Raw genomic sequence first — 14,002 nt, forward strand, 5'->3', positions numbered from 1 at the left:
TCTGGGCCACAAGCAAATACTTAAGGCAAGCAAAAAACTTTCCATTAACCCCTAAGCCTTGTCCATTTGTATTTACGGTTCATTGATACTGGCTGAGGAATTCTGGACATTGAAGTCCCCTCAATTTTAAAAGTTTCTAGGGTTGTGAAGCCCTGGGGTAGATCAGTTGCCGAGTTGTGTTGCAAGTTCTTAACATTTTAAAAATACGGCTGTTCTATTCTACAAGCACTTATCTGAGAACAATATTACTGCATGTCTATATAGCGAAGACCAGGAAGTTCAGTGAAATCTAGCTGCAACTAAATTTATCTAAGGCCGAAAGAAATAAGGCGACGCACATTTGTTCATTCTGATTAAATTATCAACCCGAGAAACGCGATAGGAGGAGTCACTCCAACGCGGAAGAACGAAGACCAGGCCCGTCGCAAAAAGAGGGCGGCGAACACTCGATCGACAGCTCCACCAGTGCGACCTGCCTTGCTCCAAGAAGTGCCAATACGCGAATTAATTTAGCGTGGGAGTCGCGGTGCCAACAGGCGTGACGTCGTTTACGAGCAAAATGTTACGGGTCTGCTTAAGTCACTGCTGGCGAAGGACTTCCATTGTGAGCTTCGGTGGTTGGCGGAACCGGCGGGCGCGCTTTTCCGCCTCTGCTCGTGTCATGGAGCCTCGCCTCAGCTTTTCTCCCCCCGGCCACAGCCTCTTCGATCAACCGCTGGCCATCTCGGTGGAAGGGCTCCGGCCCGAGCAGGAGATCGGGCTCCGTGCGTCGCTGGAAGATGAGAAAGGGGAGCGCTTCGAGTCGCACGCCTTCTACCGAGCAGACGGCGAAGGGCGGCTGGATCTGCAGCGCTCGCCGGCCCTTGAAGGCGGGACCTTCTCGGGTTTGGAGCCGATGGGGCTGCTGTGGTCGCTGCAGCCGCTAAAACCCCTCAGGCGTCTGGTGAAGCGCGACGTCGAGCGCCCCTTTCTCCTGGAGCTGGAGGTGTTAGAAAGGCTGGGAGCGACTTTGCCTGGTCGCGTCCTGGCCAAGGGCTCCCACGAGCGGAGATTCCTGGCCGACGGGGTGAAGAGACTCCCGGTGCGGGAAGGGAGCATCCGGGCCACTCTTTTCCAGCCTCCCGGTAAACAGCGGGGGATCTTCCTACAGAAATTACTCTATTAATAATACACTCATGTCCCGGAGGATCAGCCGCTAAGAGCGATTTAATTAATCCACTTTTTGGATTTTCATGGTCACACTGAATTGAGCTACGGTACTATAACTCAGTGTTCTCCAACCTTGTCCACTTTAAGACTTGTGGACTTCAACTCCCAGAGTTCCTCAGCCAGCAAAGCTGGCTGAGGAACTCTGGGAGTTGAAGTCCACAAGTCTTAAAGTGGACAAGGTTGGAGAACACTGCTATAACTAATCAGACAGGTTGAGGCTGTTTCGATTCAGTGCGTTGTTAGAACTCAGTTTGGTTGGAGTCGACATTTACATATTTTTACCCAACGTTTACCCAGCACCTCAGGTTGAATCAACCTGTAATGCGACCATATTTTAGCCTAGTGTGTTATATGAACTCCGGGAAATACACCAAATTGGCTTTATAATTTCTGATATTAAAATCAATGGAATACAATACACCATTACACTAGCTCTGGGATCTGCAATTTAGAATAGCCAACGCATTGTGCATTGTATTAATGGGTGGTTTAATAGAGTAGTGGTTTTTGTAACACGCTAAACCATAAATTCTGATTTTCAAACCACAGTGGCTACCTTTATGTGACAGAACAAGCTAAACAATGAAACCATGCTATCGCTTGGCCAGTTGTTTGAATCAAGCCATGTGCCCTTTTGTCCTTTATCTTTGATGCAGGACTTTGTTTAAAGTATGCTAAGTTCTTAAGAAATCTGTGGTAACTAAAAACAATTGCTCTACTTTATATTTCTTGCAGGTAAAGGCCCTTTTCCAGGTATCATTCAGATACCTGGAACTGGAGGAGGGATTCCAGAAAGTTCAGCATGTCTGTTGGCCAATCATGGCTTTGCCGTGTTAGCTTTGGCCTATTATGGATATGAAGATCTTCCTAAGGATATGACGGAATTGCATCTGGAGTACTTTGAAGAAGCTGTCAATTATATGCTAAAACATCCAGTGGTAGGTTGCTCTATTCGTGGCCTTTTTAAGAGGTTTAGCTGAGATCTCGGGTTTTTTAGCCACAGAAATGTATACTACTATGTTATCCTAGATCAGGGGTGGGCAATTAATTTTCTCAAGTGGCCACAATGAGAAATTGGGAGTGTTGTGGAGGACCACCACACACATATCCCCACCCTCCCCCCACCTGCCACCCTGCCCCTCCCCCCACCATCACCAATTAGGACAGTAAAAGGATGGCCCCTGGGCTGTAAAAAGACCAGGTCTGTCCTAGATTATTCAACCAGTAAATAAAAGCGTTTAAAAGAAGGCCTTGTTTAGAGACTAATACCTTTAGCGACCATTTGCAATTACTATAATGGAAAAGTAATTAATTCCTGGCATTTATGACCTTTGCAGTTCTATAAAGCAAAGGAAAACTGAAGTAAGATCATAAGACAACTGTGGTTTCACTTAGCAATCATTTTACATCAAAACTATCCGTAATGACTTGAAAAGAAAAATCATGATTAGCAGCAAAATCTATCCATATATTAGCTCAGCATGTTGCTTAACATGTAAGTTGCTTCAACTAGTGTTATCAATTAAAGGCTTCCTATATTTTGTAAACCTAGAACTATAGTTATTCTGGGAAATTAACTAAATTCAAATGTTGCTGTATTTTTTGAGCTTGCTGAACATTTTGTGCTTTTTCAGGAACATTTGTTTCAGGAACATTTTATTCCTGAAATAGATCATGGAAAGTTTAAGGATCTTAACAACTCATTTCTTTCCATTTGGGGCAGCCAAAGGTATGCAAGAGTAACTGAAGCATGAAAGCTTTAGGCCAGGATTGTCAAACTCGATTTCATTGAGATTCGCATAAGAGTTGTCTTTTACCTCAGGAGGCTGAGGTGGGTGTGGCCAGCTTGACATCACTTGTGTCAGGGGGCGTGTGTGGTGGACCAATCACTCTGCCAGTGAAAATGGACTCCTGGCCTCCATTTTCAGCTGGGACGGCTTTCTGCAACCCTCTGCCAGCTGGCAGAGGCACTGCAAGCTGGTCCTTCAGTGTTTCCAGGGCAGTCCCGTGGGCCAGATCTAAGCACCCTGCGGCCAGATTCGGTCCGCAGGTCTTGAGTTTGACACCCCTGCTTTAGGCAATTACTGTAACAGAAAGTGAAATAGCATGGATAATTTTCTTACAGGCTGTGTCTGCATAACACATCCTCTGGTTTGCTTAAGGGGTGGCTGACTGATTAAACCATAATATGCCATGCTTAACAAGATTCATCTGGTTATTCATTTAGGGTTGCTGTATGAACATAGCCATAGGATCCCATGCAGTAGAAACATTGTTAGCAGTGTGAATCTGATTTTCCTTTTCTTTCTTTCCGTCTGTTTAGGTTAAAGGTCCAGGAATTGGCATATTGGGACACTCCAAAGGGGGTGACATCTGTATCTCCATGGCCTCATTTTTAAAAGGCATCACAGCAATAGTCACCGTTAACGGTTCTATAGCCAATGTAGCTGTAGCAGTACGCTACAAGGACATCACCATTCCACCTCTCGGCATTAATATAAATCGAGTCAAAATTGATCAGAATGGGTTCTATGACATTATTGATGTTCTGAACAACCCATTTGAGGGCGCTGACCGCCAAAGCTTAATTCCATTGGAGAAAGCTGAGGGACGCTTTCTTTTTATTGTGGGCATGGATGATCATAATTGGAAGAGTGAATTTTATGCCAATGAAGCTGCCAAACGTTTACAAGCTCATGGAAAAGACAAACCTGGAATAATTTGCTATCCTGAAGCAGGTCATTACATTGAACCTCCTTATACACCACTGTGCCCTGCTTCAATCCACTTTTTGGTGGGCAAAACAGTGGTCTGGGGTGGGCAACCCAGAGCACATGCAGCAGCGCAGGTGGATGCTTGGAAGCAGATTCAAGACTTCTTTCATCAAATCCTCAATGGCAGCAAAAACAAATTGTGACTGAATTAGTTATGACCTGGGTTTCAGCATTTATGTTTGCTAAGCTAAATACTGGGGATGTGAGAATAATGCTGGGAATGGATATGAAATGGCGAGAAGAAAACTCATAGGTGATAAATCCCATTTGAACACTCTTTATCTAGTTTTCAAATATTTTTGCATTCTATATTAAAATGCTGAAGATTAAGATCTGTATCCAGGCAAGAGCACCAGATGGTGGCCCTACAGTGTGATCTTAATTTATTAGTTTATTTAAATCTATAGGTTCAAAGTCCCAGCCACCTTCTCATTCCAAATGACAACTAAGTTCTTAAGCAAATTGCATCAGACCTTCAGGAATAACCGGGAATAAACTCCCTTTGGAGTCCAACTGGGCTTGAATGAGGAACAGCATCAAGCACTGAGCCCTCATTCTCTGAGAGTGACCTGCCCTTGGACTCTCTGCCTGCCTGCACTTGTCAATGTGTTACAGGCAATCCTCAACTTATGACCACAATTGAGACCAAAATTCCTGTTGCAAGACCATTGTTAAGTGAGTTTGCCCCATTTTATAACTTTACATGCCACAATTAAGTGAATTACTGCAGTGAATAACCTGCTTGATAAGTAAATCTGACTTCTCCATTGGCTTTACTTGTTTAAAGGTTGCAAAAGGTGATCACAAGAGCCAAGGTGGCACAGTGGTTAAATGCAGTACTGCAGGCTACTTCAGCTGACTGCAGTTCAGCAGTTCGGCTGTTCAAATCCCACCAGGCTCAAGGTTGACTCAGCCTTCCATCCTTCCGAGGTGGGTAAAATGAGGATCTGGATTGTTGTTGGGGGCAATATGCTGACTCTGTAAACTGCTTAGAGAGGGCTGAAAGTCTTATGAAGCGGTATATAAGTCTATATAAGTCTATTGCTATCACATGACCCTGAGACACGGCAATTGTCATAAATACATGCAAGTTGCCAAGCATCCAAATGTGGATTATATGACCATAGGATTGCTTTGAGTGTAATAAGTGTGAAAATCCTAAGTCACATTTTGCAGTGCCATTGCACGTTCAGTCACTAAACAGATGGTTATAAGTGGAGGACTGCCTGTAATCTTCCTGCCCACCCTCGACCCCCTGAACCTCTCCCCAATAACATGCTAACCTCTCCACCAGCCTGAGCGTCCCCTCCTCATTTTCCCAATCACCTACTTTTTACATACGTTGGGGGAGGGTTAGTCACAGGGTCATGGACTTCATCTTGACTTGTTTTTGACAGATATTAATTTTACTCTTCCAAATTAGGAAGAAAAAAATATAGGTTCAATTTCTTTAAACAAATGGATGTGCAGGTTTTAATCACAGCAGTTACTTTGAATTTATATAAAACAACCTATTATTACTGGCAAAGAAAATTAACTTTTAAAAAATGAAGTGAATATGGTGAAATAGGAATGTGCCTTCTTTTCTCCAAGTTTTTAGCACAAGAAAGGAGAATAACCTTATATGACTGAAGAGTTTGCTGTATAATATTTATCTGCAAAATAATGAAATTGCACTTCAGAAGATAATGTTCTGAATGTATTTGCTGCTTCTGTCGAGGGCCAACTGGAGAAAAGATCCAATCATTTCATCATCTTTTAGATAGTAAACAAAGGACTGACAGTATAAATTAATTCATCCTAAATTATACAACTCTTTTATGCAGAAAAAACTCCCTACCACTGTTATGTGAGTGGAGCAAGCTGTTAATTTCTGGCAACACTCCAATTTAGAAACTCCTATTTTTTAACTTTGCTCTAAATTTTTCTTACCTTGCTTTTAAATTGTTATTTGTATTCTTATCAAATTTTCATTGCCCTTGTTAAAATTAGCAAGAGAACATGTCTCTCGCTCCTAAGTTAAAATGAGTTTAGAAGTTCAAGAAATTCTAAACCAGTATTTGCAGATTCAAATATGCGTGCTACGTCCTCGGATAACATTTTGTTTTTTGCACTGTTGGGTGAAATGTTTCACGTGAAATAAATGGCTAACACTTCGTAAGACATCTCAAGTACTGTATGTCTTCATGTCACAAAGTTTGACTCCTGGTTTGATGCATCCAAACCCGACCTTGAAACTCCCCGTTTCGGAAGCCTGATCTCTGCGATCGATTGCTACAGTCTCTCGCGTCTTAAGCTGGAGGTCTGACTGAAGAGAAGGGCACCGCAGCTTTGTTTCTAGTCCCGACGTTCAGCGGCTCGTGCAAGGAGTCCGTGGATCCCATCATGTGGCAAAAAGTCATGGGCAGAGCGTGGGACTTCCGCCTGGTGTTCTTGCGCGGGCCGGGCCACCCTTTGGGGAAGACCTTTCCAAAAAGCTACGACCGAAGAGGACTAATAACCATGTCGGTCACCCCCGCTGTAGGCTTGGCAGATCAGCCCGCGAAAGTGACGGTCGAAGGACTGGCGCCTTTGCAGGGAGTGACGCTCCGGGCGCTAGTAGCGAACGGGCAGGGTAGCCTCTTCGACGCCTGCGCGCATTACCAAGCGGACCAGCAGGGGAGAATAGACCTGTCCAGAGATGTTTCTAGGGGAGGGGATTATGTGGGAGTGGAGCCCATGGGGCTGTTTTGGAGCCTGACCCCCGCTACCATAGAGAAGCCTTACCAAAGGCTGGAGCCCGAGGACATCGAGCGTCCCGTGAAAGTGCAGATCACGGTGCATCAGGAATATAGTCAGCCCGGGGCCATCCCCGGACAGGTGCTTGCTCAAACGAACGTGGAAAGGTGGTTCACTCTTCCTGACGTGAGAAGGATTAGGTTGAAGGAAGGTGCGGTAAGAGGCAGCTTATTCCTTCCGCCAGGTGAGTAGAGGAGAAATGATGATGATGATGGTTCAGGCTCCCATTTCCTCCATCAGTTGTCATGGCATCCTGACAACTGATTCTGGACTTTTCCAGTCTCAGTCAAGGCAGCCAAACGGGAATAAGCAGTGGGACATTTGTGGATACCAAAATAAATAAATAAATAAATAAAGATAGGGTTGATGGGCAAAGTCAGGTATCTTGGATAAATTCTAAGCAGAAATAATATTATCCTTTCCATAATATAGAGGATTAAGCATGTGGTGAACTCTAACCCATGGCAGTCATACTAAAAATACTTTTAAAATGAGCTTGTTAAAGGCATTTCAATATAAAAAACAATTTAAAAAATCTTGTTAATAATGTCCAGGCCCAACACATTTGATCAATATCTACTCCTATTAGGGAACGGCCCATTTCCAGCTGTGATAGACATGTTTGGTGACGAAGGTGGGTTAACCGAGTTCCGATCCAGCCTTCTGGCAACCCATGGCTTTGCAGCTCTTTCCTTGCCATATTTTAATTTTGAGGATCTCCCAAAAGTCATGGATGATTTCCGTCTTGAATATTTTGAAGAGGCAGCCAAGTTTTTGTTGCGCCATCCGAAGGTGAGTGATGTGAACAAAACTTCTCTGTCTATAATACAATTTGAACCAAGACAAGTTTTCCCCTCCAATGGATTCTGAATAAAAAATTAGGAAACTGTAAGGAAAACGTAAGGTTTTTTGCCAGAAGTCTCTTGTTTTGCCAGAAAATATACAACGCTTTTAGGTGTTATAATTAAGCTCCCACATATTGATACTGATAAAATGATTGGTGTTTGTATAAAGATAAAAAGGTAAGGTTTCCCCTATCTAGTCATGTCCAATTCTAGGAAGCCGTGCTCATCTCCATTTCTTAGATGAAGGGTCCTGTGTTGTCTGAAGCCATTTCTGTGGTTATATGGCCAGCATGATTACAGGCTGAGGCACATGGAATGCTGTTACCTTCCCGCCAAACTGGTACCTATTTATCTACTTGCATTTGCATGCTTTTGAACTGCTAGGTGGACTGGACAGTGCTTGTATAGCCAGGCATTTTTCTGGCATAAAAAGAATGTGTGAGAAAACTTTACAGGAGGTGGAAAAAGTCAGAGGGCATAAAATTACTGAGAGAGAACTTTGGATGTAAACTTATTTAGGTTTATAAGAAACCTTGTTTCTAAAATCTACTGTGTTAAGGTTTTGTGTATCAAAGTATGCATAATTATGGTACTAAACAAATAGGTACGTCAGTTTAAAATAGGGCTTTATACTGATTTGGTTCTCAGTGATAGTGTTTTCCATGACAAAAGACATACATTCATTTAAAATATTTTAAACATTTTTCTTTATGAAGTCTTTGTCAAAATCTGGATTGTTTCCAAGAAAACTATGGAGACATAATCACAGGTCTGCAACTAAAAAGCTGTTTGATTATTTTCATTTAATTTCCATGTATTTTGGTGTGCTGAAAATAAATAAAATATTGGAAAAACTCCTAGATGTCATGATTTGCCACAACATGCAAAATTGTCTTCAAATTTATCAATTAAAAAAAATGGTATTTTTTTTTATATTATGGGTTTTTAACCAAATTTAAAGTCCAAATTACTATTAATTAATTCACATAAGTGCATTTAAGATATAAAATGCCAAAAAAACCTTAAAGGGTTTGTCCGAGTTATGTAATAAAAATCTAGCACTGTAAATCTGATGGTCAGCAATATATACATAAGCTAAGCAAGTTTTAAGTCTGTGCTTCTAATGGTAGAAGGGATTAATCTTTCCTGAAGAATCCAGTTGGAGGGAGACACAGGGCAGATAGCATCTCCGGTCCGTGCAGGGGGCATGGCCAGCACTGTGACGTCTCGTGTACAGACACAGAGCTGCTCTTTCCAGTCATGCCACACTTGTGCACGAATCATCATCAGGTTCTAGGCTTTTTCATCGCAATTCATGTTAGCTCGTCATTCTTCAACCATTTATGTTATGGCTCCGCGAAAGTGTATTAATTCGCCAGACAGTTTCTGTTTCATCTGTGGTGAATATACTGTGTTGAAGCAACATCAGAATATTACAGACTTTGTGAAAAAAGTATACTTTGCATACTTTGGACTAAAAATTGGAGATCAAGATAAAGTTTGGGCACCTCATAAAGTGTGCAAACAGTGTGTTGAGGTTCAAGGGTAAGAAAAAAAATATTTCCGTTATGGGATTCCTATGGTATGGCAAGAGCAAAAGAACCATAGTGATGATTGTTATTTTTGTTCATGTGATGTGAAAGGATTTAATTCCAAATGGAAGCATTCCATTCATACCCCAATCTTCACTCAGCAATTCGTCCCATCCCCCATGGCACAGATTTACCAGTACCCAAGCCCCCTGCTACCTTGGAAGAGATACCTAGCTCCAATGAAGGTGAAGTCATACCTGAACCAGATGACGAATCAAGTTCTGACTTTGAAGATGATACAAGACCAAAATTGTTTTCTCAGGAGGAGATGAATGATTTGGTAAGAGACTTGAATCTTCCCAAAGATGCCGCTGAGTTACTCAGATCAAGGCTGAAAAGCAGGAATTTATTGTTGCCAGGAGTGTCATGTCTGGTTCAGACATCGTGAAAAGAAGTTCGTTCCTTACTTCGCCCAGGAAGACAAGTTGGGTCTATTGCATCAATGTCGAAGATCTGATGGGTCAATTTAAAATCCAATATGATTCAGAGCAATGGGGTCTTTTTCTAGATTCTTCAAAAAGAAGTCTCAAAGCAGTTTTATTCCACAACGGTTTTTACGCTTCCATACCTGTAGGTCATTCCATACACTTGAAGGAAATCTACAAGAACTTGGAATTGGTTCTTCGTAAACTTAAATATGAAGACCATGGTTGGCAAGTGTGTGGGGACTTGTGCATGCTGCTTGGGCAACAAGCTGGGTATACCAAATGCCTTGTTTTCTGTTTCTACGGGACAGTCGAAATTGACAAAATCACTGGACCAAGAAGAGTTGGCAGCCGAAGGTGCTAACAGTTGGTGAAAAAAATGTCCTCTGAGAAACTTTGGTACCTTCCGAGAAATGGAGAATGCTTCAAATACTTGGTCACCAAGTTTCATGCCTGTCGGAGGCAAAATTGAAGGAAGGTGTGTTCGTTGGACCAGACATTAGAAGGCTTATAGTTGATCAAGAGTTTGTCAATACCATGACAGATGCTCAAAAAGAAGGGTGGATTGCATTTATAGAAGTCGTATAGAAATTTTTAGGCAATAACAAAGATCCTCACTACAAAAAGATCGTCGGAAGAATGCTGAAGGCATTTCAAGCTTTAGGTTGCCTGATGAGTTTGAAAGTGCATTTCCTCCAGTCCCATCTTGACTACTTTCTTGAAAATTTGGGAGCTGTGAGTGAGGAACACGGTGACATTAAAGACATTAAAGAGATAGAAAGGAGATATCAGGGAAAATGGAGCATTACAATGATAGCAGATTACTGTTGGATGCTTCAGAGAGACATTCCAGATGCTACTCACAAGCATAAATGCACCAAGAGGAGCCTCACAAGGAAGAAGAATTGAGTTTAGTGTGTGTAGGTGAGCTTTTAGTTCAAAAAAGGATTTTCATGAAAATATTGTAATAAAACTTTAATTTTATAAGTCTATTTCCATTTATTTTGAGGTATTGCCTTTTTTAACATAGTTACCTAAATTGTCAGGAAACATGATGTCCTATGACGAAATAGAGGTCATTTTCAAATTCAGCGCACCAAAAAACATAAAGATTACCTGGAATAACCAAAACAGCTGTCGAATTTTTTTTTTGCAGACTTGTGTATAATCACAGCGTATTACAAAGATTTAATCACACACAAAGATATCCATTTTCTGATCAAAGTAGGGTTGTTCTCCCCTATCCCACACCTAACACAGGGATATGGCAGAGAAGAACAACCCTACTTTCCTTATATTTTTCCTCATAGTTTTCATTCAGAATATTTTGAAGATAATTTGTTTAGGTTAGCCTTAACAATGATTTAATATATAGGAATCTCTCTACCATTCTGAAAGCAGTACCAAATAGAAAAGCAACTTTTGAGGGAGCAAATAGATTATATTTTTTATTATTTTGAAAAAGAGATAACAGTCCTATTATAAACATACTAACCTTTTACTCATTGAGGTTTCTTTATCAGGCAGTGTTTAACAAATTAGCCTGAGATGCTTAGTGGCCTTTATTAATAACATGTTATAGAATAAATGTTTTTGCAAAGAGTTAATAAAACATTTAATTATTTTTACTTCTGTTCAATAATTTAACCCGTGCTATTTCATTCATAAGGTTAAAAAATCAGGAATTGGTGTTATTGGAACTGGGAAAGGAGGAGAACTGGCTTTGTCAATGATCACCTTCCTTCCAGAAGTAGTGGCTGCTGTTTGCATTTCTGGCTGCAGCTCCATCACCGCCACTGCGCTTCATTATGGAAAACAGAGCCTGCCTGGGCTTTGCTTTAATATGAGCAGGATTAAGATTTTGGACAATGGAATATTTGATATTTACGAAGCTTTGGATGACCCAAGGGATCCAGCCAATTCACACTCCAGGATACCCATTGAAAAGGCAGAAGGCCATTTCCTTTTTGTGGTCGGAGAAGATGATCACAATTGGAAGAGCTCTTTGTATGCTGAAATAGCTACTACATGCCTACACCAGCATAAGAAGGCCAATTTTAATCTCTTGAGTTACCCTGGAGCAGGCCATCGAATTAATCCATCTTTTTCTCCTGTTTGCCTGGTAGCTTTAGACCGTGTTCTAGGGGTGCCTATTCTGAGTGGTGGAGAGTACAAAGCTCACGCCCATGCGCAGGAACATTCCTGGGGAAAGATTCTCGAGTTCCTGAATTTGCACTTGAAATGAGACAAGCAGGCTGATAGTTGAACAATGGAAATAAATTGAGAGAAAAAAATTCCAAAGAAGATGAAGAAATAGTCAGGAACTCAGCAAGAAGGATGGGCAGAAATAACATAAAAATATATGCTTTGGGTTATATTATGAACAGGTAACAAAATAAGGTTAGTTCAGATGGAGTGGCCAAAAGTATATTATTTAAAAATGTAATTTAGAGTACTACAGTGAAGAATGATTTTGTTTATAGTGTTACAAATGTCAGTTAACTCCTAAAACACTGCAACAAATCATACACAGCCAGCAGCACCAAGTGTAGCTTCTGCCATTTTGAAATCATATATCCAAAATATAACTATTTCCTGCCTTCTGGCAATTTTTTGTTTTTGGACTATACCTTCAGCACACATAGCAAGTACCGTATTGTTACTTGAATAGAGAACACACATGAGAGGTTGATATAATTTACAATGATAAATGAAGTTGCCTGCAAAGTCATTAGCCAATTTAATATGAAAGAGAACTGGTTTTCTTCAGCTGCTAATCACATTATACTGGCTTTTACAACACAGATACCTCTTTGTCAGACACGCAAGAGACATTATAGCTTATGTGTAAATCCAGCAAAAATCAATCTTGCCAAAAGTGCCAAAATCTTTAGTTGGAATTAGATTTTTTTTAAAAACAACAAAATAATACAAAGCATAGTACAGTTTCAAATTTTACTAACACTGGAATTTTTAGTTTTAACTAAAATGTACTTCTACAATATAAGAATTATCCCATTAAAATGTTTAAAGCGTCTCAGTTTTTATGGCTTGTTTATTATAGGAGAGTTCTATCACCAATCACTATAGTGACAAAAACTATATATTTTATATGTTCTGCATATTGGTACCTAAATTGACATTTATAATGGTTCTAAGAATAAATTGTCAAACATTTAATGTTTAGCATGAAGCATTACTGAATCTATATTCTTTAAAGTATATTTTATTACAATTTCTCAAGTACCTGTCTATATATTACTAAAACTCTCTTGTTTGTGTGTATCCATTACCTGGCTGAAACTGCATTGTAGGGCAACCATTTTTAAACTAACATTTTGAACCTCAAATTAGCTAACTTACAGAATGCATCCAAAATTTGACAAATTCTATAAAATATTTTATGTCTTAATGCAATATATTACAAAACATTTCAAGTGGTCAAATCCTGATGTTTGACTGTGCTATTTAGTTCAACATGAGCTACTTTCAAGGAAGATGCATCTCTGAATATCTCCCTGAATTTTAAAGAATTTTCCCAGTGAAGGCAATACATTAGAAACTCTGCCATTGTTGAAGGTATCTGGTAAGGAAATACCACTGAAACAATGATCTGATGGTTCACAGCTTGTCTAGTACTTTGTAAAATTACACCTAAATTCAATAACGTGATGCACAAACATATTTGTTTTTCTACTGGGGAAAAACACATCATCTAAAATTAAACCAGCAATTCTTCCAAATTGAAGTGGGTACAATAACAGTGTCACCAGGAACAAATTATATGTAACAATATGTCTTATCCCCAACTCATACCCAAGCTCAGAAAATAAAACCATTCACATGGTACTTAATGATGGCAAAGAAATTGGTATTGGTAGTTAAAACAAGAAGACACAATATTTTATTCCAGTTTAGGGCTCTGGAAATTGAACAAAACTGATGTAATTCAGTAGTATTTATTTGTTCAATTTAAAAGCTACCTCAGTCAACTATGTGCTGCACTGCATATTAAATTAATGAAAAAAGTAGAAAAAAGTATTACAAGTATTTCTTACTGTATGAAAAAGCAATAACTAAAAAATCCCAATATCAGTTAACAGGATGATAAATCTCTGTGGCCTAGGACCTCCTGAAAGACCTGTTTAAGGGCCTTCAATGTTCTTTAATGTATATGATGTATCTGGTTCTGATTAATACATCTGGTAATTGGAAAGTGGTTTGGAAAAGTTTTGTCATAAATGTGTTAATATGCCAATACAGTAGAGTACTGTTTTTCCTTGCAGCTGGAACAGTCCAATATAATTTCTGCTCTGGAATGTATTTTTAGTCAGCAAATATTTCTTCAGCATTTTTGCAAATCAAGTGAAGCACTATTT

At 40.1% G+C, this 14,002-nt stretch overlaps 2 protein-coding genes across 2 annotated transcripts; both read left to right on the top strand.

Annotated features, from left to right (window-relative positions):
* Positions 1-413: 413 nt before the first annotated feature.
* On the top strand, positions 414-4,260 carry LOC148049683 (acyl-coenzyme A thioesterase 1-like). The gene is made up of 3 exons (XM_087722024.1): positions 414-1,124; positions 1,945-2,147; positions 3,533-4,260. Exons 1-3 carry the CDS (start codon positions 560-562, stop codon positions 4,124-4,126), a joined length of 1,362 nt encoding a protein of 453 aa, XP_087578150.1. The 5' UTR covers positions 414-559; the 3' UTR covers positions 4,127-4,260.
* Positions 4,261-6,298: 2,038 nt separating this feature from the next.
* On the top strand, positions 6,299-12,661 carry LOC106541789 (acyl-coenzyme A thioesterase 1). The gene is made up of 3 exons (XM_014057324.2): positions 6,299-6,945; positions 7,351-7,553; positions 11,293-12,661. Exons 1-3 carry the CDS (start codon positions 6,369-6,371, stop codon positions 11,866-11,868), a joined length of 1,356 nt encoding a protein of 451 aa, XP_013912799.2. The 5' UTR covers positions 6,299-6,368; the 3' UTR covers positions 11,869-12,661.
* The last annotated feature ends 1,341 nt before the right edge of the window (positions 12,662-14,002 follow it).

The sequence above is a fragment of the Thamnophis sirtalis genome, unplaced genomic scaffold (assembly GCF_051295495.1).
Source record: "Thamnophis sirtalis isolate CommonGarterSnake01/CBP01778 unplaced genomic scaffold, rThaSir2_p1.2 scaffold_1, whole genome shotgun sequence".
Taxonomy (NCBI): domain Eukaryota; kingdom Metazoa; phylum Chordata; class Lepidosauria; order Squamata; family Natricidae; genus Thamnophis; species Thamnophis sirtalis.

Excerpts from the sequence above, each read along its gene's own strand:
- LOC148049683 (XM_087722024.1), top strand. The coding sequence starts at position 560 with ATGTTACGGGTCTGCTTAAGTCACTGCTGGCGAAGGACTTCCATTGTG. Across the intron at positions 1,125-1,944 it reads CACTCTTTTCCAGCCTCCCG|GTAAAGGCCCTTTTCCAGGT; the intron begins GTAAACAGCGGG and ends TATTTCTTGCAG. Across the intron at positions 2,148-3,532 it reads ATATGCTAAAACATCCAGTG|GTTAAAGGTCCAGGAATTGG; the intron begins GTAGGTTGCTCT and ends CCGTCTGTTTAG.
- LOC106541789 (XM_014057324.2), top strand. The coding sequence starts at position 6,369 with ATGTGGCAAAAAGTCATGGGCAGAGCGTGGGACTTCCGCCTGGTGTTC. Across the intron at positions 6,946-7,350 it reads CAGCTTATTCCTTCCGCCAG|GGAACGGCCCATTTCCAGCT; the intron begins GTGAGTAGAGGA and ends TACTCCTATTAG. Across the intron at positions 7,554-11,292 it reads TTTTGTTGCGCCATCCGAAG|GTTAAAAAATCAGGAATTGG; the intron begins GTGAGTGATGTG and ends TTCATTCATAAG.